We start from the raw sequence: 27,863 nt of genomic DNA, 5'->3' as shown, positions 1-27,863 counted from the left end.
TGCGCCCAGTCCCTGAAGCTCTGCAAATCAATCACCTGCTCTCACGGGCCACCTCACAGATGCAGCCGCCCACGGCCCAAGAGGCCACACACAGGCATGCGTACAACTCCCGTGCTGTACAGACTTTGTGTCATGTGGCTTAAGTGCTGACGGAGTGAGGTGGGGTCGGGAGGGCAGAGACCTGGAAAGAACCCTGCCCACCCCCCCCACCTGACTTCTGGGAACACGAGACCCTGGGTCCAGTGCTCCCTTCCCACCCAGAGGGAGTAAGACCCAACTTGGGGCTTGGGGCACCTTGAGATGGGCTCAGCCAGGAGCCCTCACTTGCAAAACACACCCTGCACCATTTGGGTCCCTAAACTCAGGCTGTTTTCAGCTGGAGAGTCTCTGGAGGGGTGAGGGTAAAGGATGACTCTGGAAATTTTTTGGTCTGAACTTAAGAGTAGAAAGGGAAAAAAAAAATAAAGAAAGAAAAGAAAAGCATGAAGCAAAATGAAGATTCAGCTGCTGGCCCAGCCGTGTGGCTCCAGTCAGCCAAAGATAGTGGGGCCAACCACAGCGACCTTGGTCTGGGGCTTGTGAGCCTGACCCCTGGCCCACAGAAGGGTCCTGAGGCTGAGAGAGAAACCCCACGTTGAGGGGTGAGGGGTGGGGACTCCAGACAGGGCTTAGCCAACTAATGGCATCCAGCCTCTTGCCGGAGCAGCCAGGACCGCCCCAAGAAGGTGCCAAAGCAGGGCAGGCCTCCTCCCTGTCCCCTGGGGTGGGGGGTGGGGGTTTACATCACTTTGGTCAGTGTCCCTCCATGCCTCTGCACTGGCCTGTTGCTCTCCCAAGGGACAGGATGGGGGGGCTCACTTCCACTTCATCCTGGCCCCAGCAAGGGAGCTCCAAGTAGCTGGCTCCAGCGGTGAGGCCCCACGGCCCACTCTCCCACGTGGCTGGAGCATCCCCCCCCCCCCGCCCCTCAGGCCCAGATCAGGGGCACACACAGGCTCCCTGATGCACAGCAACACACTCAGAACACCCACAGGGTGGACACGGCAAGTGGTATGCTCCAGGGAGCAGAGCCCTTCTCTGAGAGCGCTGGGGGTGGGAGTGGGGATGGGGGGGTTGCCCAGGAGGGTAAGCCCAGCTCACTCAAACGCACGTCTTCCTGTGCGCACTAACAGGAGGAAAACAAGTGTCATGGCCTCAGCTGCCAGCCACCGACATACTGTTCTTGTGGATTCAAGAGGTAGCAAAAGGTCAGAAGTCTCTCCACCTTTATCGGTAAGGAAGGAAGGAAAGCTCGATATCTGTCCACATGCGCCACACACACTACATACATACATACACACACACACACACACATACACACACACACACAAAATGATAAAGAAGAGTACCGACGGCTCTGGCATCGAATCCAGCCTCCCCCCCCTCCCCCCACAAATCCCAGACCTTCCAGTTCCAACATTCACATAAACGTTACACTGGTTTTTCTCTTAATAAAAAAGAAGTACCTCTAAACAAAGAATATTCCTCAGAAACTATAGGAAAATCACTCTCTCCTGAGGCAGCCGAGGCAGGGCTCGGGGCCCAGGGAAGCCTTTGGCCAAGAAGGGCTTCTGGGGCCTGGAGGGGTGGGCGCCCCTCAGCCCGCAGCCGGGCAGGGGGCGGGAGGGGCAGCTGCCCCTGTACATTCAGTCTGCAGACCCAGGCTCAGCCCCGAGGGGCCGGGAGGAAAATAAACTCTTGTTGGTTTTGGTTTAAAAAACAAAATTCAAAAAGAAAAAAGGAACAGATCAGTAGGAATAACAGCAACATAGGCCCAGAGGGCTCTTTAGCTGTGGAGAGGTAGGCGGCGGGGGCCCCCTGACTGTCCCAGCGCCAGTGAGCAGTGACCACTGGCTCAAGGAAGGAGGGCTCTGTCCCGTTCCCTCCAGCACCACTCCCCAAAGAGCCAGGGTGGCCCGCACACAGACAAGCACTCGTGCACGCACACAGACAGCGCCCCTGGCCACGGGACAGCCCTGTTCCTCCCCAGCGGAGGGAGGCCCCACGGCCCCCTGCTCGGACCCGGCCTGCGGGAAGGGGGCCAGGTCCCAGCGAGACCCCTGTGACCCACTCCCCCAGACTCTGCAGCGGCCCTCCCGGGGAGCCGGGGTGGAATCGGGAGGTAGACTGCACGCCAGCAATGCGCACTCGGAACTCGGGCCCATCGGCTTCCCTCCTCTCGCTGCCCTTGTACAGACTGTCCATTAAAGCTCTGGGTGTGGGGGGGGGCTGGCTGAGGGTGCCACCAGGAGCCATCCCCATGGGACTTGGGGGTCCCAGCCCCTCCCGCCCGGCCTCCACGCGTCTTCCTTCCTTCGGTGGGCTCCCAAGGGCGGGTCTGCGGAGGGCAGCCTCAGGCCGGGGAGAAGGGTCTTTGGCTTCTAGGAGGGGGAGGTGTGCATGCGCAGGTGGCTGATGAGGTTGCGCTGCTGGGTGAATTTGCCCCCGCAGAGCTGGCACTCGTAGGGCTTCTCACCCGAGTGCACACGCATGTGCTCGGTGAGGCGGTACTGGCGTGTGAAGCGCATGCCGCACTCATCACAGGCGAACGGCTTGAGGCCCAGGTGGCTGCGCATGTGGCGCGTCATGGTGCCGCGCTGCGTGAACATCTTGCCGCAGATGTTGCAGGGGAAGGGCCGCGTCAGCCAGTGCGTCTTCTCGTGCTGCCGCAGCGTGGCCGGGTCCTTGTAGGTCTTCTCACACACCGAGCACTTGAAGGGCCGGGGCTCGGCCGCATAGGCCGCGCTGGGTGCCGACAGGTCCTCGGCCTCCTCCTCGGCACCCCCACTGCCCGTCTCGTAGGCACCCTCTTCCTTGATGAACAGCTCCTCCTCCGTGTGTGTCTCCACGTGGGCATTGAGCTGCTCGGAGCTGGGGAAGCCTTTGGCGCAGGGGATGCACACATATAGGTTGTCCCCATAGGACACGGTCTCGTAGCCCTCCTGCCGGTACATGTAGTGCGTGCCAGCATGGCCACTGCCCCCCTCACTCCCGCTCTGCCCACTGTCCTCACTCCCGTCCTTGCCATTCTCTTCCTCCTCCTTGCAGGGGTATGGGGGCTCCGTGTAGGGCCCACTGGGACCGCCCCCTCCAACGCTGCTGGCCAGGATGCCATTGGGAACCCTGTCCCCTAGCCCCTCGCCCTCTTCCCCCGGGCAGGGGCCCTTGGGCCCTGCTTCCCTCCGCTCAAAGGGGGACCCAACCCTGGGCTCCTTCTTGCTCCACTCCTTCTTGCGGGCCGAGTGCCGTAGGCTCTTCCGGGGCTGCCCACCGGGCCCCTCCAGCAGGCTCAGGTGGCTGTCCTCGGCCCCCTCCAGATCCATGGGCTCATTAGGGGTGCCCCCCAGCTCAACGTAAGAGGCACTGTTGGCAACAGGAGGGGCGGAGGCTGAGAGGGGCGAGCCGTGCTGACTGTCACTCAGCTGGGCCGGGTCGTCAGGGGTCAGGGGAGGACCGGGGGTGGCAGGGGGCAGGGGTGGGCTCTTCTTGGACAGGTCCAGGCCCAGCTCCTGCTCACAGCCCCCGCTGCTCCCATTGGTGCTGCAGCTGCCCAAGCCGGCCTCCCCGCTGGCTGGACAGACGGCCCGGCCCAGGCCATGGACACCCTCCTGGCTGGAGCCTCCGAGGAAGAGCTCATCATCAGAGCCTTTGGCCTGGGGGAGCTCCTGGGGGGTGTGGGCCCCCTTGCGTCCGTCCACGAGCGCTGGATACCGTGCCTGGATGACAGAGGCCGTGGACAGCCGCTGGTTGCGGGGTGGCCTTCCCATGCCAGAGGCGCCCACCCGTCCAGAGCCGAAGGGCTTGCCGGCTCGCTTGAGTTTACGGCGGCAGAGCGCTGCCAACTCGGGCAGCTGGAGGTAGCTGGCGGCAGTGAGGAGAGTGCTGAAGTTGGGCTCAGCCGGCTGGTCACTGGGCAGCAGCTTGCCCGTGTAGATGAAGTCCAGAATCTGCTGGAACACCGTGGAGCTGACCATGTCTGTGTCCAGGTTGATGAGGTTGTCATGCAGGACCAGAGACTTGAAGTAGATGCTGCTGGCGGCCAGGACATTCTTGTGGGCGCGGAAGATGGAGTTCTCCACCATGATGATGACATCACACAGGAAGCCCTTGGTCCTCTGCTGGTTCAGCTGCAGCAGGAGCTGCTTGGAGTGGCTGGGCAGCTCCATGTCGGGCCCCATGTCCCCACGCCCCGCCCACGCGTACCACCTGCAGGCAAGAGTAGGTGCATGGGCATTAGCCACCCGGGAGCCCTAGGCAAGGGCTGACAGGGTGGGGCTGTGGTGGTGCTGGGGGGGGGGGCTCACTGGGCATGGGACCCAGGGAGGGAACTCACACTACCCATGGGAACTCGTGCTGCCCAAAGAGGGTCATGGGCTCTGGTCCCATGTATACAGAAGCAGAGGACAATGATCACGTGATGCTGAGCAGAGAAAATGGGATGTAACTTGGGCTCCATAGCCCAGGGCACCGTCTCCACGCTAAGGAAGTTGGCCGAGAGCCCACAGGGGACTCAAAAATGACAAGCAGTGGACCATGAGGTGCTGGGAAGCAGTAAAAGACTGAGGTGAGCAGAAGTTCCCAGGTGGGCTCACTTCTCACATGGGCATAAACTTCCCAAAGTTTAGGACAAGCTAGAAACTGAGATTTTCAGGTTAATCCTCCCAATGCCAAATAAAGGTCCTTTTTCCTTAAATACCACTTGGGCCAAATCAAATAAGCAGCCTCCACCTGTGACCTCTACCCTGCCCTGGGTGCTTCTCAAACCCTAGTGGCTTCCCAAGCTTTCGGATTTGCCAACGTCACAGTCCTGCCTGCAGACACTGTGGTCCAGCCGCAGTCCCTTGCCAATGCCTGCTTCCATCCCACAAGCGCCTCACCCCCCAGGAGGGCCCTGAGCACCCCAGTCCGGGTCTCTAGATGCTGAGCAGCAAAGTGGGCCTGATCAAGCCCCTGGCACCACCGGGCCCCTGGGAAAGGCAGCCAGCTGGCCTTCCCAGACCAGCACAGACACTAACTGACGTCATTAATAGAGAGAGGCCTCTGACCCCCACAGGAACCGTACAGGTGGGCTTTCTAACAGCATGCACTTGGGTCACTGAGAGTGGGGTGCTCTGACCAGGCACACACCCAAATGAGCAGCGGGACCTGAGGCACAAAGGTGTGGCTCCCTACTCCCTCCAGCCCCTCAGGGGACATGCACCCTCCCAAAGGCAACTCTGTGCCATGCAGCTGACAAGGGTGCTTTCAGGTCCTCTGGCTCAGGGCTCAATCTCTGAAAGTGACTGCTCAGAGCCTTGCCCCACTGGGACCCCCTCTGCCACTACCAGTGTACCCAGCCCAGTCCTGCCTCCCTTGGGGCAGTCAGAGAGATCACACCCTCGCTGTCTTCCGGTAACACAAACACTTCCCATGCCCCATTGCCCCATGCCTGCCCTTATTTGCAAAGACAGAGGAAAACCCTAATACCCACATATACCCCAAAGGCACCCTCAGAACTCACTGTGAACCCACAGGGGTAGACACAGCTGCAAGCTAGCACTCAGGGCCTGATGCTAGACAGCAGGCTCAGAGGCTAGATAGAGCCCGGGTCCTGAGGGAACCTACCCTCTACTGCTCCCTGCCCCTCAGCCAGCCAGGCAGGACAAAGAGTCCGATGCAGTTTCCACACTGGATGGGACACCCAGCCTCAGGTAAATGCAGTGTCAGCCCCACCAGCACTCAGGATACCTGGTACTCCCAGGCTGGCAAGAGGACAAGCCAAGAGCAGGAGGTCCCATTCTCCAAGAGCCTGTGAGCCAAAGCAGCCCCTCCTCTGCAGGCTGAGGGCCGTGGGCTGTGGGCCCTAGCCTCCCCTCCACGCTACCCAACACTGTGTGCACACAAAGGACCAGGCTGAGAACTGCAGGGCTATGAGGGCGGCCCAGCGAGCCCTCCCCCAAGCTCCCCCCCTCCCTCCATCCTGCCAGTTCCCCCTACCCAGCCTACCGGAGTGCCAGAGGCCCAGAAACCATGTGAGCAGCAGCCAGCGGGGGTGGCCTCCCTGGGGGTGCATCAATGCCTGGTCACCTGGGGAGGAGAAGATGGGACAGAGTCACCCAGACAGACAAGGGAGGGTAGGAGGGACAGTGAAGGGAGGGCACCTGGTGGTCCTAGAGCCCTCACTCCCAGGAAGATCTGGGGTCTCTGTGGCTGGGACACCAGGGGCAGCCAGGCAGGGGACAGCAGCCACAGTGCCCAGCAACAGTCAGGCCCAGTGGCAGGGAAGGTCACAGGTCTGGAGAGCTCAGCAGGGCTGACACTGTCCTCCCACCCAGGAGACTTAGGGCACTCTAAGGGCTACCTAGGCCTGTAGGGGAGCTGGTGGCAGGCACGTAATTCCTGGCAGGCAGGCCTGGTGGCAGGAGGCCTGGGCAAGGCCCTTCTCGGGTTGGCTACATTTACATAACAAAAGGTCAAAATTGGAGGCACTAGTGCAATAGGCTATTTATAAGAACCAGTCTCAACCGCTTCTGGCTCTCCTGCCTCCTTCCCTTCTTGATCTGCTCCCGCCATCCCCTCCCTGCCCAGAGGGCCCAGCCCCCTCCTGCCTGGCCCAGTCTCACCACATGGCCTCCCCTCACAGGAGTTTCTGCAGGCCAGGCCTTTCAATACCAGCCCGCCAAAGCTGCTAGCAGCTGCCGCCAGATGCGAAGGGTCTCCTTCTGCCCCCAACCCACCCCAGAGACACAGGTCCCAGAGAGGGCGATCCTGAGGTTCTGGCTTTTTGCACCCCACTGGGCTAGCCTGGGCTCCCTCGGAATGGAGCCAAGGGTGGGGGCGGAGGCCTGCAGCAGCCTGGAGCCCATCCCTGCCTGCCCTTCCCCCACCCCCAGGGCCAGGGAGGCTCAGCAGGTCCCTCAGGAATGTGACCAGACCCGGGGTGCGGGGTGGCTGGGAGGCCTCAGTTCCAGCCTGCCAGCTGTCTCTCTGGCCCCTAGCACAGCTCTCTTCTCCTGGGGCGGCCGGAGGGTATGGTGAAGTGGTGGTGGGGAGAATGGTTGGTCCAGGATCCCCCTCATGACCCAGATGGCAGCAGAACCAGCCCCGTTGGTCCAGAGGCCTGAGAGCATCTGCGTCTGCATTTAATGAAGGCCCAGATCCCTTGCCTAGGTAGAGAGTTCGGGCTCTCCTGCCAGGTGACACTAGAGGTAGCGAGGTGGCCAGCAGGACAGAGTAGAACTCAGGCTAGGAAGGGGTGGGGGGCAGAGACCACCTTAGCATTGGTGAGAGCAACCCTGAAAAATGAACAGGGAGCCACAGCAATGAATTCGAGCTGACCAGATGCCCGCCACACGGCCCTGTGCCCCCTTGCCCACTCCCCACCAGATCTCTGGGCAACCCAATCCCTGCCGGGGCACAGCGTCCACACAGTGGCTCCTGGCTTAGCCCGTACCAGACCCCGCAGCTAGGGATTACCTGCCTTCGTCAGAGATCAGGCCCACAACCACCGAACCACGCAAAGCTAGAGAAGAATAGGACTCGGGGACTTCCACAGGTTCCCACTGCTTCAGCCTTGCCACCCACTTCACCAGCCACTGGAAGGCAGGGTGACTAACCAAGGTCTCCCAGGTTGGATCAGACAGCCTGGGGCCCAGTTTCCCCACAGAGACTCCACAGGACAGGGCAGAGGGGACTTCCAGATGCCCTCCACGGGTGGGGCCACAGCAGGGCTGCCTGCTGGGAGTTCACAGCCAGCAGGATGCCACCATACCTGCCTCCCACCCCAGGCCGGGCCACACGTGGGAAACCCCTGCCACATTCTATAAGTCACAAAATGTTAACCTCCCCACAGGGGAGGGGGCGCCCCACTGCTGCGAGGCCAGGACCCCTACAAAACATTGCTCTTTTCTTCCCAGAAGAGTAACAGCAGGGAATCCTCTGCCCTATAGCTCAACACCGGGTATAGGAGCAAGAGGAGCCAATGCCTGAGAGGCTACAGCCCCAGGGAGGGAGGCAGGGTGTCCAGTAACTAGAAATTGGACTGTGGGGGCTGGCCCCATAAGCTGGCAGCGCAGTGCCCCACTGGGTACAGGGGCTTGGTGCCCAGCCCTGGCAGGAGCCCACAGGCTGGGATAAGGACACCGCCTGGCACCAGCTCCTGGCACCCAGCAGCCCCCTGGCAGCAGGCCCAGGCAGCGTGCCTATCAGCCCCGAGGATCCACACCCAGCTCAGAACCGTTGCGCACTGGAGCGCTGGCTCCAAGGAGCCCAGGATCTAGGACAACGGGATCATCAGGTCCTCCTCTGAGGCAGAGACCTAGCCCATTTGGGTGGGGGGTGGGGGGCAGGGTAAGACCCTAGCTAGGCTGACCCCAGGGAAGGGCAGCAGGAACACAGTCCCTGGGGAAGGCCAGCTCCAGCTTCTTGTGAACACAGAAGCTAGGGAGAACGAACAGACAGACCTGGCTCTAACACCTGGATTCCCTTCCCAGGTTCTTGTTTACAAAATGGTCTACCTATCCAGCTGGGCTACTACACAGAGAACCACACAGGTCTCTGCTGAATTCTCGTGTCCTTCTCTCCCTCTCCAAGTCCCTGCCACAGAAAAGCCAGAGGTGCGTCCCCCCAACACACACTCTGAGGGTGAGGGCAGGTCCAGGACCCAGACACCCCAGACTTTTAAAACACACACCCACCGAGCGAAGGCCAGGCCCACAGAGCTGAGCCGGGACGGCTGGCCGAGCTCCCTGCACCTGTCTACCTCCTCAACTATAGGCATGAAAGGCCCGACCAGGCAACGCCATCCTATGGAAAGAAAGATCTTGGCAGCACAAACGCCCAATCAATAAACGAGATTATCACAGAGAGTGTGGCGTAGAAGTACAGGAAAACTGTAAGTTTCTGTAATATTCAGAATTAAAAATAATCTTGTATTACTTTTAAAATCCTGGGGGAAAAAAGTAGAACTGATGCACAAATATGGTTAAATCTCAAAATTGTGACATTAAGTGAAGAAAACCTTACACGCAAGAGTACAGATGCACAATCCCATTTATTTGAAGCTCTAGAAAAGGCTGAACTAGTCCATGGTAGAACAAAATTAGGAGACCCTGTAGAGGGTGAGGTGAACACTGTTTGGGAAGGAGCATGAGAACTTTCTGGGCTGCACATGGCTCTATTATCTTGGTAGGAGTTTGGGTTACAGCGGATGTCTCGCTGGTCAAAATTCAAGGGGTTACCTGAATCTGGGTACCAAACCAAGTTGCATATAAATTTTGCCTCATAGTGAAAAAAATTCCAACAAAGAGATAAAGAACAGTGGTTTCCACAAGACATGCCCTTCTCAGCAGCTCCCGACCAGCTAACACTCACGTAGCCTGGGCACACAAGAAGAAACTCTCAAGGGCAGAGTGGTCACAACAGGACCAAATCTGTGTCCCTCCTGGTTCCATGCTGGCCTGGCAGCCCTTGTGGGTCTTCAACAGGTAGTCAAAGCCCAAGGCCAAGGATACTCCTAAGATGACTCCACCCTGTCCCCCAAAAACACCCCAGCCGAAAAGCCAATGAGGATGGCAGAGGCACAGACCCATGGCCTCCTGGAACAGTGCCCTATAAGGAGCCGCAATTGCCCATGATCCCAGGCAGTCTACAAAGCTTCAAGGGCTCATGGGAAGGCTAGAACGGGGCCAACCTCCAGGCCCCTTTTCCTAGCATCCCACAAAAAGCAAAGCATGCTCTGGCCCAGCCTTTTAAACACCATGAGAGGTGGTTTTAAAACCAAAGTGATCGGGGCGCCTGGGTGGCTCAGTGGGTTAAGCCTCTGCCTTCAGCTCAGGTCATGATCTCAGGGTCCTGGGATCGAGTCCCGCGTCGGGCTCTCTGCTCGGCGGGGAGCCTGCTTCTCCCTCTCTCTCTCTCTCTGTCTGCCTCTGCCTACCTGTGATCTCTGTCTGTCAAATAAATAAATAAAATCTTTAAAAAAAAAAAAAAACCCGAAGTGATCTTTGGGGCGGGTGGCTCAGTCAGTTGGGCATCTGACTCTTGACTTCCGCTCAGGTCACGATCTCAGGGTCATAAGATCAAGCGAGTCAGGCTCCATGCCATCCTTGGCATGAAGACTACTTGAGAGTCTTTCATTCTCCTCTCCCTCAGCCCGCTTGTGTGTGCTCTTCCCACCACCAAAACAAATAAATAAAATCTTTAAAAAAAAAAAAGAGTTACATAAAATTAAAGTGATTTTTGCTTAAGCAGAGAGCCCAGGAGAACAATTCCAACCACCTATCTGATGGGAACTGCCCGACTTAGTGTGGACACCCACTGTATCCAGAGCCTGGGCTCCAGGAGGCCTGGGCATTCAAAACTGCTCTGTTCCAGGGCACCTGGCTGGCTCAGTGGGAAGAGCAGGGGACTACTGATCTCAGGGTCATGAGTATAAGTCCCACATTGGGTGTAGAGATTACTTAAAAATCAAGGGAAAAAAAAAGGTAACTGTTCTGGTCATTCAACCTCCAGTGGTGCCCTCTGGTGACCAGACTGACAGCCTCACCTCTATGGGGCCTGCATCCCTCCTGGAAACAGAGTAGCATGTTCCACACCCCCCCCCCATCCCACCCCACACCTAGGAGCCAAATCCAAGGTCTGGTGGCATAGGGTGCGCTCCTGACCCTCCCGAGCAGTATGCTCCAGAAAAAATGCTGTCCTTTCTACCCCATGTCTAGCCTCCTACAAGCAGGAACAAGCACCCCTCCCCACTCCAGAGGCAACTGTGGGCACCTTGACTGAAAGACCTCCCAATATCACAAAACTTCTCCACCTTCCTCCCAACCAGAAGGGTGGGCCCTAGGAAGGTGAAGGACAGGGAAAGGGGGCCCACCTGCCTCCCCTCCCTGGGCCAGCTTCTTTACCCAGATCTCCTAGAAACTTTCGCTATCCCACCTCCCTCTCTAGTGGCCCTCCCTGTCTTGAGCAGGACTTCCCACAGGAGTTTTGGAGCTATGTGGGGGGCCCACTCCAAAGCACCCAACAGGACCTTATCTCCTTAAGGACCTCCTCCAAAGAAACGCCTGCCAGAAGTAAGGGTGACACAGGAATCTTGGGCCACCCATCACCCAGCCAGAGCTCCACTGCCAGGTGGGAGACACAAAGCATGCCAAGCAGAGGGGCGGTGCTGGGCAAGGTACAGCCAACCACAAGACAGCTTCCACATCCACAGGGGTTCAGCTCTTCTGTGTCAGAGAGGGTCCTAAACATGCTGGCTACTGTGCCCCCAAGCCTGAACCTGAGGTCAGCATGGGCCCTTAGTCACAGCTGACCTGAATGGTCACCTGGTACTACAGGTATGGCCCTAACAAGTACCTCTTCCTTGAAGGCCTGGCCCCACCCAAGCTGCAAAAGAACAGCTTGAGGGCATGGCAGAGACAACCTGGAAGGTACAAGCAGGATCCAGAAGAACCCGAGGCCCAGAGCCCAAGGCCCAGTCCCCAAGCCACCAACTAGCCCTGTGTAGCCAGAAGCCCAGGACTGCACTCACCTGGCCCAATGGCCTGGAGTCCTATTGTACATCCCTCTTCTCTCTCTCTTTTTTTTTTTTTAAAGAGAGAGAAAGTGGGGAGTGGGGGAGAGAGAGAATCTCAAGCACACTCCCTGCTGAGCATAGAGCCCGGGGTTGGGGCTCCATCTCACGACCCTAAGAGCACGACCTGAACTGAAGTCAAGAATCGGCTGCTCAACCAACTGAGCCACCCAGGCGCTCCCTCTACATCTGTCTTCTCTGTATTCCTCCACCAAGTCTTTCCATCCCCTTCCCTGGGAGCCTCTCTCCCCTTTACCGACCCACCCAGGCAGTACCACACCCTGCCTCAGTCCACCCTCTGGGGAAGACTGAGGTGTTATCTCCACCTCCAGGGACAGTGAGTACTGGGGGTTAAGGAGCTTGCACAAGGTCACAAGAGCAAGCAGGCAGCAGAATGAGGACTCAAAGCCTGGTCCAAAGCTGATGTCAGACCCTCCCTACCCCACGGACCACACACCTCCCATTCCTTGGCAGGGACAGAGACTCCACTTAGAGAAGCACACCCCTCCATGTGTCAGAAAGAGGGTCTTGGTCTCCAGCTCCACCCTCATCTCCCCCTGCCCACCACCACCTGCCCATCACAGCAGGGCCTCAGGTGGCTGCGTTCTCCTTACCTCAGTGTATAAGGTCACCCCAGCTCCTTCATCGCCTGAGACTACTGAGAAGCTTGGGGCTTCAAGTGACAAGGTGCCCCCCACCTCCAGCAGGCAGGCTGCTCTGGGTGCCCAGGCTGTGCCTGCTGTTCTTCTGAGAACATCCCTGGCCTCCATGACCTCTCTGGCCTGTCCCTCCAGGCACTGGCTGATGGTGGGTGGGACTCAGTGCTCTGGGCAAGCCCAGCCGCGTAATCTAGCCCAGACCTGGATGCCAGCCAGCAGCTCCTGGCTCTTCTCCCAGACCATCCTCCTGGAAAGCAACAGGCTCTCCAAATGCCAGAAGCCCAGCCCTCCCTCCAACGCAGCTTCTACGAAATAAACATTTGGGTTCCACTCAGTGCACTGGTGATATAATCATCAGGGACCCAGCGCTGGCATCCTTCTCTGCCCCTCAGGCCAGCCCTGCTGCCCACCCACCGGCTCACTCTGAACAGCAAGGGAAGGTGTATCCACCCCAGCCGGACTCTGAGTCTGTCCTGAAATTGCTTCATGCCCCACAGAAGACCCCATGCTGCCCGTTATGGGCCAGGGTTTACCACCTTCATCTTGTGCAACACCCATCTGAGGGGTGGGCCAGCTCCTGGGTAACCCAACACCATGAGAAAGGGCTGGTGTGAGGAGAACCCTGGCAGGAAGCCGAACACTGAACAGCCTTCAAACCTTGCTTCTCCAGGGCAGCCTTGGGTCTTCTCCCTCCCATCACTCCTGGCTCTGGAGCCAACCAGAAGCAAGATCAAGATGGCCTTGGGGGCCTGCAACTGGACTGGGTTACCTGGCACCAGAAAAGGCACAGGGCAGGGTACCACCAGAGGGCAAGGTCTTCCAAGTGTGCCAGGCCAAGCCATAAATGCCACTGGGGAGAGGCAGGTGAGCGCTACTCTAAAGAAGGGGAATAGCAGTTTAAGATTTTTATTATTACAGGGGCACCTGCATGGTTCAGTGGTTAAGTGTCTGCCTTCAGCTCAGGTCATGATCCCAGGGTTCTGGGATCGAACTCCACGTCGGGGTCCCTGCTCAGGGGGAGGCCTGGTTCTCCCTCTCCCATTCCCCCTGCTTGTGTTCCCTCTCTGTCTGTCAAATAAATAAATAAAATCTTTAAAAAAAAAAAGATTATGATTATTACTACAAAAACTATGCTCACTTCCAGACTCTCTCCCACACTGCCCTCTCCTTGGGAAGGGACTGAGCTACTGGTGAGAGGCTATCTGGCAACAACAGGGCAGGAACCTGGAGGCAAGGAAGCACCCATGGGGAGGGTCGGCCAACAGGAGAGCAGAGCAGGGGATATCTGCCACTCCCATCAGGCAAGGAACCAGGGAAAACCCAGAAGCTACTTCAGTCAGGAGGCAGAGAGGCCCCAGCCCTGAGCCCTAGTTCCCCGAGGTCTGGCTCATCACAGAGCACGGCGCAGGGACCAGCAGCCCCACCCTGGCTCTCGCAGGAAGCACAGCTGCCCAGGCCTCACTCCAGACCTCAAACTAGAACTGGCATCCTAACCTCACTGGACTCAAATGCACATTCAGATCTGGGAAGCGCTAAGGTGGGTTCTAAGCTCTCTACTGCTCCAAGAGCCCGATGCTCTCCAAGTAGTAAACGCTCAGCCGCTGGGTGTTTAGAGGTAGATAGCGCCCAAAGGGAAGACATCGTTTCCCAGATAAACGAGCCCAGAGTGATTAATAAAAATGATGGACCTCGGGAGCACCTGGATGGCTTAGTCGGTTGAGCACTCAACTTCAGCTCATGTCACAATCTCAGGATCCTGGGACTGAGCCCCATGTAGGGCTCCCCATTCAGTGGGGTGTCTGCTTCTCCTTCTGTCCCTTTCCCTACTTGTGATGCGTGCACACTCTTTCTCTCAAATAAATAAAACCTTAGTGATCCGAAGGGGCACGTGCACCCGAATGTTTATAGCAGCAATGTCTACAATAGCCAAACTATGGAAAGAACCTAGATGTCCATCAACAGATGAATGGATAAAGAAGATGTGGTATATATACACAATGGAATACTATGCAGCCATCAAAAGAAACGAAATCTTGCCATTTGCGACGACATGGATGGAACTAGAGGGTATCATGCTTAGCGAAATAAGTCAATCGGAGAAAGACAACTATCATATGATCTCCCTGATATGAGGGAGAGGAGATGCAACATGGGGGGTTAAGGGGTAGGAGAAGAGTAAATGAAACAAGATGGGATTGGGAGGGAGACAAACCATAAGTGACTCTTAATCTCACAAAACAAACTGAGGGTTAATGGGGGGAGGGGGGTTGGGAGAGGGGGGGTGGGATTATGGACATTGGGGAGGGTATGTGCTATGGTGAGTGCTGTGAAGCGTGTAAACCTGGCGATTCACAGACCTGTACCCCTGGGGATAAAAATATATTATATGTTTATAAAAAATAAAATTTAAAATAAGTAAATAAATAAATAAATAAAACCTTTTAAACAACAAAATAAATAAATAAAATAAAAACAAACAACAACGGTGGACCTGGAATGTGAGACAGAGGTGGAGCCTGGTTACCAGGCATCTGCAGAGACAGGACGTGGCCAAAGGCAGGGGGCGCTGGGTTTGGGAGGCAGGCAGAGCCCTCAAGGGAAGAGACGAGCAGCTCGGCACAGTGGTAAAGAGGTGGAAATTCCACCTGCAAGGAGCTAAAAGGGCACCTGGAAAGCCTGGGTAGCTCGCTGCAAGAGACTATCATAGTATCTCACCTGCCCCAGGGGACACCCTTCAGATGAGATAACGAAGTCCCAGAGGCAGAGAGCGGAGTCACCGCTGAGTCACAGTGCTACAACTACCCGCCCAGGGCTCCTATAAAGAAACTCCAACTCCACAATTTCAAAATCAATCCTAGCAATTAACAATTTCTTATGCCAACTAAGGACTCTTAAAAGAATTAAAGCAAAACAAAACTAACTCAAACTCCTACCATCTTCTATCACTGTGATGTCATACAAAAAAATATTAAAATATTTCATGACCAAAAACCAGGAAGAGGGGCACCAGGATGGCGCAATCAGTTAAACGTCCAACTCCTGATTTTGGCTCAGGTTGTGATCTCAGGGTCATTGAGGCTCCCATTTCCGGCTCCAGACTCAGCACAGAGTCTGCTTAAGATTCTCTCCCTCCCCCTCTGCTCCTCCCTGCCTCGTGCTGGTGGGCGCGTGCTCTCTCTCTCAAACATGAACAAATAAATCTTAAGGGATTTTGTTTTGTTTTTACTTATTTGAGAGAGAGAGAGGGGCAGAGGGAGAAGCAGACTCCTTGGTGAGCAGGGAGGTCCACATGGGTCCCAATCCCAGGACACTGGGATCATAACCTGAGCTGAAGGCAGAAGCTTAAGTGACTAAGCCACCCAGTCGTCCCTAAATAAATATTTTCAGAAAGCAGGGGGCAGGAAGAAACACCTCCCAATGTAGGGCAGTCCTTCCCAAGAAAGGGCAGCTGACAACCCTTCACCCACATGGCTGCTGCAGGTCAGTCAGAATTCTCAAGGCAAGCCGGCAAGAAACACTGCCCTGCCCCATGACACAACATGACCCTCCTGGCCAGGGTAACAGCGACAGCACCCAAAAGGGGAATTAGAGAAAAACAAAACCTGATGCCAGACAGTAAAGATGAAGCTTCAATTAGCTGGCCGAAAACTAAAAGAATATTTCCCAAGGAGAAAAGAGAAAGGTAATATTTTAGAATGAAAACATGCAAACCTTGTGGTCCAGAAAACGCATTCCAAGGTATACACCAAAACCCAGGCAAGCATGTGCACAGCAGCCCTGCTCACAGGAGCCCAACACCTACCAGACAGGGGAGAGCTGAAGGTACTGAGGCTGTTAGCCAGCCATGAGCACAACTGATCATATGCACAAGACCATACAAATGTGCCTTTTATAGGTTAAAAATAGCTAATTTTGTTGGCGAGGTCACATAGTTCGATTTACACGCACGTAGACAAGTCTCTTGAGCATACTGCTGACCAAAGAAGCCAGGCCCAAGAGAGACTATGTGATGTGATTCCATTCATGTAAGTTGGAAAGCAGGCAGCACAAGTCCAAGGGCGAGGAGTGGGGGAAGACAGGGTGACTCAACGGACTCACAAGGGGGACCTAGGGTTGTATTTCTCATTCTGGACACTGGTTACACAAGTATGTCCATCTGTAAAGAACCCGCAACTGCACGAGTTGCCTCTGTACGATGTACCTGAATATGATACAGGGCACAGAAACATTCAGGATGGGGAGCAGGGCCCAGTCTTGGTCCTCATTAGCAAGTAGACCCAGGTCAGGAAATAATCTCCCTGAACCACCAACTAATAATAATAATAATCACATGACCAAAAAAAAAAAAAAAAAATCACATGACAAGAAGCAGAGCACTGGGGCACCTGAGTGGCTCCGTGGGTTGCGCCTCTGCCTTCAGCTCAGGTCATGATCCCAGAGTCCTAGGATCAAGTCCCGCATCAGGCTCTCTGCTCAGCAGGGGGCCTGCTTCTCCCCCCTCTCCCTCTGCCTGCCTCTCTGCCTACTTGTGCTCTCTGTCAAATGAATAAATAAACTCTTTAAAAAAAAAAAAAGAAGAAGAAGAAGAAGAAGAAGCAGAGCACTGACAAGACAAAATGGCCACACCCAGAATGGAATGTCCATCTTGGAACAGAGAACTCCGCAGACCAGCCAGGAACCTACAGAAAACCTAGAAACCCCATAAAAATCAGTGTCTCAGGGAGCCTGGGTGGCTTAGTCGGTTGAGCATCTGCCTTCGGTTCCAGTCATGATCTCGGGGTCCTGGGATTGAGCCCTGCAGGGAGCCTGTTTCTCCCTCTGCTGCTCCCCCTGCTTGTTCTGTGTTGTCAAATAAATAAATTAAAAAATCTTAAAAAAAAAAAAAAAATCAGTGTCTGGCACCCAAAATAACAACAACCTGCTAGCTGGTACTTCTACAGAGAGAAGTTCCAATATCAAGCAAGCCCAGAAGAGAAGAGAAAATTCAGAGTGGCAGGTGAGGTACAAACAGGATACATTTCCACCAACGCCTGAGCAGGTCCCACAGCAACCAGCTGGGCACGTCAAAGGAAGGAAGCCAAGGAGAAACCAGACGAGGCCATCCGGAATAGGGGGTCTAAGGGGGCTGCTGCACCAAGGGACAAGCTCCCTTGGCTCCAGTGATAGCAAACCGCCCAACTCTCAAACAAATGGCTCAAGGAACTACAGCCAAAGATCAAAGATGAAAAAAGCAAAAAAAAAATGTCGAGTAGAAACATCATAGGTACCCAGTTGTTTTTAAGAAGCCATTTTTAAGGATAAAATTAGGGAACTTCCATAGAAAACCTCACCTTCTATGCTCCTGTGTCTGAAAAGCCTCCAGGTGTGGCATCTCACAGAAGAGGTCTCACATGCCCAGCGGGGGTATCTTGAAGGGTCTAACAGAGGAGAGGCCAACAGCTCAGAAAGGGAACCAGACAGAGATCCACCCGGACTTGAGGAAAACACTCCCAGTGTCCCTCTACTTTTCAAATGGGAGTCTCGGTGGTACTGGGAGGACTGTGTAGCATTACGAAACCAGCTTCAGAGACAGAAAACAAACTGAACAGGCATGTATCCGGCTGGAAAAGTGGAGCCAGCCGTGTGGTGAAAACAGGGCTCCTCGGGAGCCAACAAAGACCCTCCCCTGAAACTCCCGAACCCCCCGCTAGCAGGCTGGACGATGAAATGGAGGACAGCACCACTTTGGACCACTCCAAGAGGGGACAGGATGGCAGAAACCACAGCTATCCCCAGCACTTCAATGAATCTGAAAATAGAGATTAGTGGCTGATTCTGAGAGCACAAAGGGCAGACTTGGCCAAACCTGGCCAAACCAACCAAACCCAGCCACCCGCTGTTCAAGGATCCCGACAAGCCCAGGGAGGCAACAAAGAAAAGCTAGGGAATGGTTAACCCTCAATTCAGAAGAGTAGTGATTCCTGGAGGGAGGCAGGGAACTAGGGAGCAGCACAGGTGGGTGTCCAGGGGCCACTTCTTTTTTTTTTTTTTTTTAAGATTTTACTTATTTATTTGACACAGAGAGAGAGATCACAAGTAGGCAGAGAGGCAGGCAGAGAGAAAAGGAGAAGCAGGCTCCCCGCTGAGCAGAGAGGCCGATGTGGGGCTCAATCCCAGGACCCTGAGATCATGACTCGAGCGGAAGGCAGAGGCCCAACACACTGAGCCACCCAGGCGCCCCCAGGGGCCACTTCTTACATGGGTGGGGGAAGCCGGGGTGCATGTTGCCCACTGCATCTGCATGTGTGCACAGGTAATTTATACTCTCTCGTTACCATGTTTGTAAATAACCCGGAGCACAATTTTCAAGTCAACCGAGGAAGCTGGCATGCTTTGTGCAGGAGCCCCCAGAAAACAGGGAGCGGTGCCAGAGACTAAAGCTGTGTGACACTCACTTGAGCATCCCTCACATCCCTTGACCCAGAGACACGCCCCCCCCCAAACACTGCAGGGCCGGCCACACAGCTAGGCAAACATGGCAACAAGATGCCAAGAAGGGCTTCAGAGGGTTCAGTCCCATGGGAGAAGCCCAGAAACTATCACTCTGTCCCAGTAAGTAGAAAGCAACAGAAGCAAGGGCCTCCACACCTGGGAGGCCAGGCATGCCTCACCCAACAGGAGGGAATTCCCAGGAACCCTCCAAAGGACTACAGGGGACGAAGGGCAGTCATCGCCACTCTAAGGGAAAATACCGAAGTCTAGCACACATCTCCCCTCTGCAGCCTCTGCTCCAATTCAGAGTCCAATCAACCCTGAGTTATCTTTCTCAAACACTGGTCTCATCCAGTCACTCCCCTGCTTAAAGCTTTCAATGCATTCCCGATGCCTGGATAAAGTCCACACTCCAGCCGGGCCTGCACGGTGCTTCTGCAGAAAATCTGGTCCACCGTCATGGCCGAGTGCCCCTCCCCTGCGAAGCCAGCCCTGCATTTCTCCCAGGACCCCATGTCAGCACCAGCTGTCCAGCTGCTTCCCTCTGTGCACTTCCCCTCTGCCTCAGCCCACAGCGAGCCCCAACCAGGCTCACAAGGTGAGGGACCCTGTGTCCCACCAGCCCACAGCCACAGTGGCACTGGGCATGGAACAGGCCCTGTACATGGTCTATTAAGGTGAGCAAATGCCAGCCAGGCAGGAGCAGTGCAAAGAGAGCGGATAATACGTGAGAGGAGAAGCAGGCGGTGAAGACGGGGTCATGAGAAAGAAGAAGGCTGCCCAGCACTCTCCCCTCAAGCACTTTGAAACTGTTGATCACTTTCTTCAAACTTAGGATGCCCAACAAACTTTCATGCGGTTTATATAGCCCATGTTACTGCTCTATTTAGCACATCAGACAACCTGGTAATTAAAACAGTAACTTGACTTAAAACAGCAGTAAGAAACCCATGTTGGTGGTGCCTGACTGGCTCAGACAGTAGAGCATGTGACTCCTGATCTTGGGGTTGTGAGTTAGAACCTCAAGCTGGGTGCAGAGATCACTTAAAAATTAAAAACAGGGCGCCTGCGTGGCTCAGTCAGTTAAGCGTCCAACTTCAGCTCCGGTCATGATCTCAGAATTCCACATCTGCTCTCTGCTCAGCAGAAGTCTACTTCTCTCTCTCCCTCCCCAGCTCCCCTCTCACCCTCACTCTTTTTTAAGATTTTATTTATTTATTTGACAGACAGAGACAGAGCGAGAGAGGGAACACAAGCAGAGGTAGTGGGAGAGGAAGAAGCAAGCTTCCTGTTGAGCAGGGAGCCCAATTCTGGGCTCAATACCAGGACCCTGGAATCATGACTGAAGGCAAAAGCAGATGCTTAACAACTAAGCCACCCAAGCACCCCAAATAAATGAATTCTTTAAAAAAAAAATTAAATTTCTGGGACGCCTGGGTGGCTCAGTCGGTTAAGTCTGCTTTCAGTTCGAGTTATGGTCCCAGAGTCCTGGGATTGAGCCCCGCATTGGGCACTCTGCTTGGCAGGGAGCCTGCTTCCCCCGCTCTCTCTGCCTGCCTCTCTGCCTGCTTGTGAGCTCTGTCTGTCAAATAAATAAATGAAATCTTTAAAAAAAAAATTAGAAACAAAACAACAACAACAAAAAAAACCATTAACATAAATACCATTTTTTATTGGGGGGGGAAATCCCAAAATTAAAAAAAAATTGAGAAGAGTTTTACATTTTTGCATTTATCTTTTTTTTTTAAGATTTTATTTATTTAATTGACAGAGAGACAGCTAGAGAGGGGAATACAAGCAGGGGGAGTGGGAGAGGGAGAAGCAGGCCCCCCATGGAACAGGGAGCCTAATGTGGGGCTTGATCCCAGGACTCTGGGATGGTGACCAGAGCTGAAGGCAGATGGTTAACGACTGAGCCACCGAGGCGCCCATTTTACATTTTAAATCTCTTTAACATCTGGCTTAATAGAAGTGGCTAGATTCTCTCAGTCGCTTTTTTAAATTTTTTTGTTTTTAAAGATTTATCTATCTGTCAAAGTGAGAAAGCATGCACAAGCAGGGGGACAGGAGGCAGAGAGAAAAGCAGGCTCCTCGCCAACCAGAGAGCCCAATGCGGAACTCAATCCCAGGACTCTGGGACCATAACTCGAACTGAAAGCAGACTTAACCGAATGAGCCACCCAGGCGTCCCAGAAGCAGCTAGATTCTCGTAACTGTTTCTATACTTCGTCTATCAGGATATGTGGTTTTGATTCAAGTCTCTGAAGAAGTGTCTCTTTACACAGATAGAAGAGAGGAGTATTTTTTTTTTAAGATTTTGTTTATTTATTAGACAGACAGAGATCACAAGCAGGCAGAGAGAGAGAGGAAGGGAAGCAGGCTCCCTGCCGAGCAGAGAGCCCGATGCGGGGCTTGATCCCAGGTCGATGCGGGGCTTGATCCCAGGACGATGCGGGGCTTGATCCCAGGACGCTGGGATCACGACCTGAGCTGAAAGCAGAGGTCTTAAACCACTAAGCCACCCAGGCGCCCCAGAAGAGAGGAGTATTTTAATAATCCTTTCAGCTAAGTGTGGCCCTTCTTCATTGACATTACACTGAAATTCAACAAGTGGTGGTCTTTCAAAAGTTACAATGGAGGGACGCCTGGTTAGCTCCATCAGTTAAATGTTGCCTTCAGCTTAGGTCATGATCTCAGGGTCCTGGGATCCAGCTCCCATCAGACCCCACACTAAACAGGGAGTCTGCTTCTCTCTCCCCTTCTGCATCCCGCCCCCGCCCCCATCCCCACCACTCATGCTTGGCCTCTCAAACAGATTTTTTAAATCTATAAATAAATAAATTAATTAATTAATTGCAATAGAGATTCTGAAATCGTATCCATGACTATCTTATATTAAGTTACGCAAAAATCCACTGGTCTAGGCTGCACTCCTAACCACGCAAGGTTGTGCAACATCAAGCACTGGTCATCTGGAAAATTTTGGTTCACTGAGTTGATCAGATCTTCCAAATGTCATCACATTTCATTATAGGACACCAAAAAACTCCACGTATTAGTATCACCGCTGATCTTATCAGTGAAGGCTAAGTCAGGCTCACAGTGATGGAGCAGAGTTTTCCAAAACTCATCTTCCCGTGAGGGTTCTAGCACCAGCAACACACACTGTCAGTTGTTTTCCCTGAAGTGGCAAAGCTCACCACCCGCATCTGACAAAATGTCTGGGTAAATTCTCCAAGTCTGAATAACCACACCTTGTCTGTCAGCCATTCTTTCAACTGAAAACAATGTTTCGTGAGAAAAAGCAGCTAGTTCAGAGTAGAGCCCAAGCAGATGTGAAAGGCTTTCTGGAGACAATGGTTCTGCTTCACGTGAGTCGTGCATACTCCCCATTTTGTCACTAATACTAAAAAGACATGTACCCCAGGGTCTAGATTTACTCCTCAGTCATCTGTACTGCCTCCCTAGGACGCTCAGTAACACTGGCCGTCTCTGTCTGAACACCACCAGTGGAGAACAAACTCTGGGTGATGTGTACCACCCACCATGGCTTTGCACAGAACAAAGGCCAGTCCCTTCTAAGTACTATGAAAAGGGTCCTGGGGACCCCAGAGGTCTGCAAATCACTCTGCAAACAGCTGATATGCACTAGCTCAAATATTTCTAACCACCCATTTTATAGGCAAGGAAAATGAGGCAGAGATGCATTCTTCCCAAAATCACATTTGTTCACCAAATACTCTAAGAGGCAGCAGGACTAAAAGAAACTCTGGAAAGACCTCCGAAGGCCTGCTTACTCAGAGCTGGCAACGCTCTGGAACAAGCTGGGCCTCTGTACGCTGTGGGTCCCCCGAGTGCTGGCCCTGCAGAGGTGGTCAGAGGGGGAGGTGGGGGAGGGGTGCTGCAGGAAACAGGATGTGCAAGCTTGCTGCCTGCTGGGGGCATGAAGTCAAAGTCCCCTCCTGCCCAAAGCAGCTAAGCCAGCCCTGCTGCCCTTATCAGCATCAACACATGCATGGAATGTGGGACTTTGGAAACAGTCCTCTCCCCTGCCTGCACCCCTCTGGTGCTCAGGTTCACCTACCACAGCCAAAGGACAACCCAACTCAGTGTTCAACCCACCTGCACCTAGAGCCTAGTGGCAGGTGAGAAAGGCACCTGCTAGGGGTGGCCCAAGGGCACCTGATGCGGCTATGGCTTGGCCCCTCTCCTCATCACCAAGATGACCCATCGTTCAAGAAACAACCTCACCCTAGGAGGCCACCCTGCCCAGTCCCAAGCACCTCTTATTTGCCCGCACAGTGAGAATACCAAGAGAAGGAAAGGAGCCCAGCTCTGAACCCCCAGACCATCACCCTCACAGATCCTCTGAAAAGTGGTCAACAAAAGCCCAAGTTTATAGTCCAACATGCCAGAAGGGAAGAAGTTGGCACTAGAAGGCGAAGGATGACCCCCAGAGTCCTGACCACCTCCAGACCCCACGTGGAGAAGGGTGGGGAACGGACCTGCTCACCAGGCCTGTAGTGGTCCCTCCCCAGTTTACAAGAACTCCTGCCCAGCTCCAGGCTTTGTCCAAGACAGCCATACTGGTGCCCCACTCAAAATGAAAACTTTTGACTGTCCTTAGGCTCCAGCACAGCTCAGAGGAAGGAGCCCACGCATACGTGTTTGAAGCTGCCACAAACATGTGTGGTTGTATTTAACTTACTCTTAGAACATCTCTAACAGGGGCGCCTGGGTGGCTTAGTCGGTTGGGCATCTGACTCTTGATATCACCTCAGGTCATGATCTTGGGGTCCTGGGATCAAGGGCCACGCTGGGCTCCTTGCTCAGCAGAGAGTCTCTCCTGGGGCGCCTGGGTGGCTCAGTGGGTTAAAGCCTGTGCCTTCGAGGCACCTGGGTGGCTCAGTGGTTGGGCCTCTGCCTTCGGCTCAGGCCATGATCCCAGGGTCCTGGGATCGAGCCCCGCATCGGGCTCTCTGCTCAGCAGGGAGCCTGCTTCCTCCTCTCTCTCTGCCTGCTTCTCTGCCTACTTGTGATCTCTGTCAAATAAATAAATAAAATCTTTAAAAAAAAAAAAAAAAAGGATTCTCTCTCCTACTGCCCCTCCCCACCCCCAACCCTTCACGTTCTCCCTCTAAAATAAATAAGTCTTGGGATGCCTGAGTGGCTCAGTCGGTTAAACATCTGCCTTCAGCTCAGGTCACGATCTCAGGGTCCTAGGATTGAGTCCCACATCAGATTCCTTGCACCATGGGGAGCCTGCTTCTCCTCTGCTCCTCCCCCTGCTTGTATGCTCTCTCTCTCTCTGAGACACATAAAGAAAACCTTTGAAAATAAGTAAAATAAATCTTTTTTAAAAAGAACTTCTTGGGGCACCTGGGTGGCTCAGTGGGTTAAGCCTCTGCCTTCAGCTCAGCTCATGATTTCAGGGTCCTGAGATGGAGCCCCGCATCAGGCTCTCTGCTCAGCAGGGAGCCTGCTTCTCTCCCTCTCTCTCTCTGCCTACTTGTGATCTCTGTCAAATAAATAAATAAAATCTAAAAAAAGAACTTCTTACCAGCTTCCTAGCTACATGACTTGAAACTAACTGCCTAACCTCTCTGAGCCACTTGTACAGTGAAGACTGATAAAATGATTGGCACTTCACAGATTATGTTCCAATGATTAAATTCACAACACCTCCCACAAGGGCTATCACCGGGTAAGAAGAGCCCAAAAGTGAGTCCCTGGCCCTCGTCTTGGACTACTTTCCTAGCATTCTGTCAGGAATTCTGTGGGAACCACCCTTCCTCCCGTATTCAAGCACATCAGCAGTAATGACTGTCAGACACAAACCATCCGTCACTTTCTACCGGAGGGCGGGGGGGGGGGGGGGCAGAGTGGGACGACGAGACAAAAGAGCTGAGGCACGAACCCACCCCTAAGACCACTAGCTCTCAAGACAGAACCAGAGTCCATCCACCAAGATGTGCACAAGCAGAAAAGAACAGAGAGGGGGCACCTGGGTGGCTCAGTGGGTTAAGCCTCTGCCTTCGGCTCAGGCCGTGATCTCAGGGTCCTGGGATGGAGCCCCGCGTCAGGCTCTCTGCTCAGCCAGGAGCCTGCTTCCCCCCCACCCCTGCCTGCCTCTCTGCCTACCTGTGATCTCTGTCAAATAAATAAATAAAATTGTTTAAAAAAAAGAAAAAAAGAAAGAAAGAAAGAACAGAGAGGAAGGACACCCTGCCTGTGCTCAACACCACCCACTTCTTCCTCAACTACCAGCCAAGACTTCTCAACCCCCTCTCCTTCACTGCCCCAGCCCAGGCTGGTCTTCCTTCCCTAATGGACAGCACTTCCTAACCAGGACACCAACCAGAACCACACCAGACTCAGGGGCCTTGCTGCTCACCTCATTCTGAAAGCTGCCCAGAGCAAGCAGCACAGTGGTCTTATGTTCCATCTGCCCACAGATAACGCACAAAACCCCAGGACTGCCCCTTGTTCTCTTCTAGCAAAGAGAGCTGAGCCAGGTGAGCCAGGTCTTACTACCTGAAGCTCTACCTCTAATGCCCTTTCACATCAACCCCCTCCCAATTCTGTTTCCCAGCCCCTTACACACCGTATCCAGATAACAATCCAGAAAAGCAACCTCAGGACCAATCTCTCTCTCCCGGGGACCTTGAGGTCAAAGAGAAAAACAGGGGCTCAGGTCCCAGGAGTCCCTGGCTACGGCCACAGTGGCTCATTAGGGAGCCACAAGGATCCCAAATGTCACTAGGTCAGGCCCTGCTAGGGCACAGAGAGGCCAACCAGGGCCCACGAATGCACTCACAAAAGCAGAACACGGAAACTCTGAAAACCAAGCAGGACAAAGAGCCCTGGGTTCAAGAGCAGCAGGTAGCACTCCAGAGACCCCCTAGTGCACACTGGCCTGGGGTCTCTCCCACTGCCCCCAAGGAAGAGGGACCATGAAAAGAGTAAATGCCTTCTGTGTTCTGTGTCTGGTGCTTCTCCGAGACTCTGGTAACTAACAGAATCAACCCAACTTGTTCTGTAAATTTGATCCCACTGGGCCATCAGAGTAAAGCATTCATGACACCCCAGATCATCATCCACTGGTCGATGGGGACTCACCACTTGCTTGATTCTATTATCAACATAGATTCATCACCTGCTAAAGCAGTGGTTCCCGACCTTGGCTACACATCAAATTCATTTCCACGTCTTAGGAAACATGGAAGTTAGAAACAGGCCAGGCTGGGCCAGCCTCTACCAGCAACCAGGTGCTCCTCACGTGCAGGGATGGGAACTAGGGCACCAGCAGGCAGGCCTCCTCCCGGCAGCACAGTAACAGCACGTACTCAACGGGTCAATGCACTCATCACAAGGAAAGCACCATGGTGTCCACAAAGGGCAAGGCCACTGAGGCCTCAGACCCCACATTCCCAGCCATCAACCCTACTCTCGCTTCTCATTCATTTCAGGAACAAGAATCCACCCAGATCTTACGATCTTCCAAAGCAGCACAGGTGAGGGAACTACAAAGGCCACGGGCATTTCTTCTCCTTAAAGGGCCTGTAACCAGGCTGATGAGGCAGCCGAGGAAGCTCAGACCCCAGTGTGGTCTGGTCTGATGAGAACACCTGGGGGGGGGGAGGGCGATGTGGGGGTAGTTACTGTTCTCAAGACACTGGAGTGGCCCCTCCCAATACTCACCTGAGAGAACCCACCCACCCACAGGTGCTGCTGGGAAAGAAGCCTGAGGCCACCGCAGCAGCCTGGAACGCGGGACAAGTCTGCACAGCGGCCACGCCCGTGCCAGAGCCAGCAGCCCTTCCATCTCCTCAAGAGGCCAACTCCCCACCTGGAAGGGGCCCCTAGCCAAGCCCAAACACTGCCTTTCCTTAGTGGCCCTTGGAATTGCCATGGAATGGACAGGAGAGCTAGAGATACATGCCCTCAAAGACTGGGCCACGTGCCTTTCCATGCCCGCCTCTTCCACCCCAAGTGCCCATGGAGGTAGATTACCCTCAAACAGGAAACGGGCACCCACTCTGGGCTACATATCTCAGAAGCAGTAGCAAAGCCCTTTGGCGTATGTATATGGCTATTCTGTCCCTTCTCACCCACAGGAGGACCTGCTCTCACCCCAGAGCCACACTCACCCTCTCCTCCACCCAGGTGGGACATTACCATGAAAAACATGAAAACTGAGCAGTCTGAAGGAGGGGCTCTGAATCCCTTCCTGACTGTCCCAGGGCAGGTTCTTGGGGTCACTCTCTCTACCAAGTCCAGCCACACCCTCTTTCAGCAGAGGCACCCCAGCCTGAGCCCTTCCCTCTTGGACTGTGACAGGCCTGGAGTTGCCTCCTGGCTTTCCCTTCCTTATCAAGCTCACTGGGGGCCCACATACAACCCCAACCCCCACCTGCTTCCCTTGTTTTGCCTTGCTTAGCCACTCCTGCCACTCCAGGGTATAGGAGCTCTCAGAGACCTCTCCTAGCCCAGGTCCCTATCCCTCAGGGCAAGGCCCCTCCCAGCAGGAAGCACAGGCTGGTCGTGCCAGGCAGAGTCAAACTGGCCTGGCTTGTTTGGAAACCCCTAAGCCGGAGCCAAGATCCTCCTGGGGAGGGGGCTGTCTGTTCGCCTCTCCCTGCTTGGATCTCAGACCTCGAGACTCCACACCACACGGGTCCTCACAAAGCCCAGGAGTCAAAGGCATTTTACCCTCCAGCCCCAGCCTAACCAGTTGCTTACTTGCAGCCCCACAAGTTATGTAATCTCCCAGTTGAGTCTCATTTACCCATCTGTAAGAGGAGACTATCCGGCGGGCTGACCTGGAAGGATTCCGAGAAAACCAAGTGTGCCCCATCTCCCAGCCTAAGGCTGACCACTTGTTTGTAAGGCTGTGAAAGTCAGAGACCAGCATGATCCAGTGGAGCTGCAGGGGCTGGGCATTGCACCCCTGTGTCTGTTCTCAGAAAATCTTGAAGGAATAAAAAGCTTGCCAAAGAGCCTCACAGGTGCCTGGCATGGAGAGGGTGCTCCTGTGCTAGCTTCTCTAACACACAGCATCTGCAGGCTCAAGCTCTCACCTCACTGCTCTATCTCGCCTGCCACACTCCACACGGCCACTGTCTATGCGCTCCGCCGTAAAA

General features: G+C 54.4%; 1 protein-coding gene across 1 annotated transcript; it reads right to left on the bottom strand.

Moving 5' to 3' along the window:
* Positions 1–1,441: 1,441 nt before the first annotated feature.
* Positions 1,442–6,050, bottom strand: LOC111142594 (HIC ZBTB transcriptional repressor 2). The gene is made up of 2 exons (XM_022495889.1): positions 6,025–6,050; positions 1,442–4,245 (listed from the first exon to the last, which is right to left on the bottom strand). The coding sequence occupies exons 1-2, from the start codon at positions 6,048–6,050 to the stop codon at positions 2,421–2,423; spliced, it is 1,851 nt and encodes a 616-aa protein (XP_022351597.1). The 3' UTR covers positions 1,442–2,420.
* Between the last annotated feature and the right edge of the window lie 21,813 nt (positions 6,051–27,863).

This window comes from Enhydra lutris, unplaced genomic scaffold, assembly GCF_002288905.1.
Source record: "Enhydra lutris kenyoni isolate GAN:26980312 unplaced genomic scaffold, ASM228890v2 scaffoldscaffold8, whole genome shotgun sequence".
NCBI lineage: Eukaryota > Metazoa > Chordata > Mammalia > Carnivora > Mustelidae > Enhydra > Enhydra lutris.
The sequence above is the reverse complement of the archived record's forward strand: the minus strand, read 5'-3'. Positions and strand labels throughout refer to the sequence as shown.

Coding starts and splice junctions, on each gene's coding strand:
- LOC111142594 (XM_022495889.1), bottom strand. CDS start 6,050: ATGGTTTCTGGGCCTCTGGCACTCCG. Junction 4,246..6,024: donor TCTGGGCCTCTGGCACTCCG/GTAGGCTGGGTA, acceptor TCTTGCCTGCAG/GTGGTACGCGTGGGCGGGGC.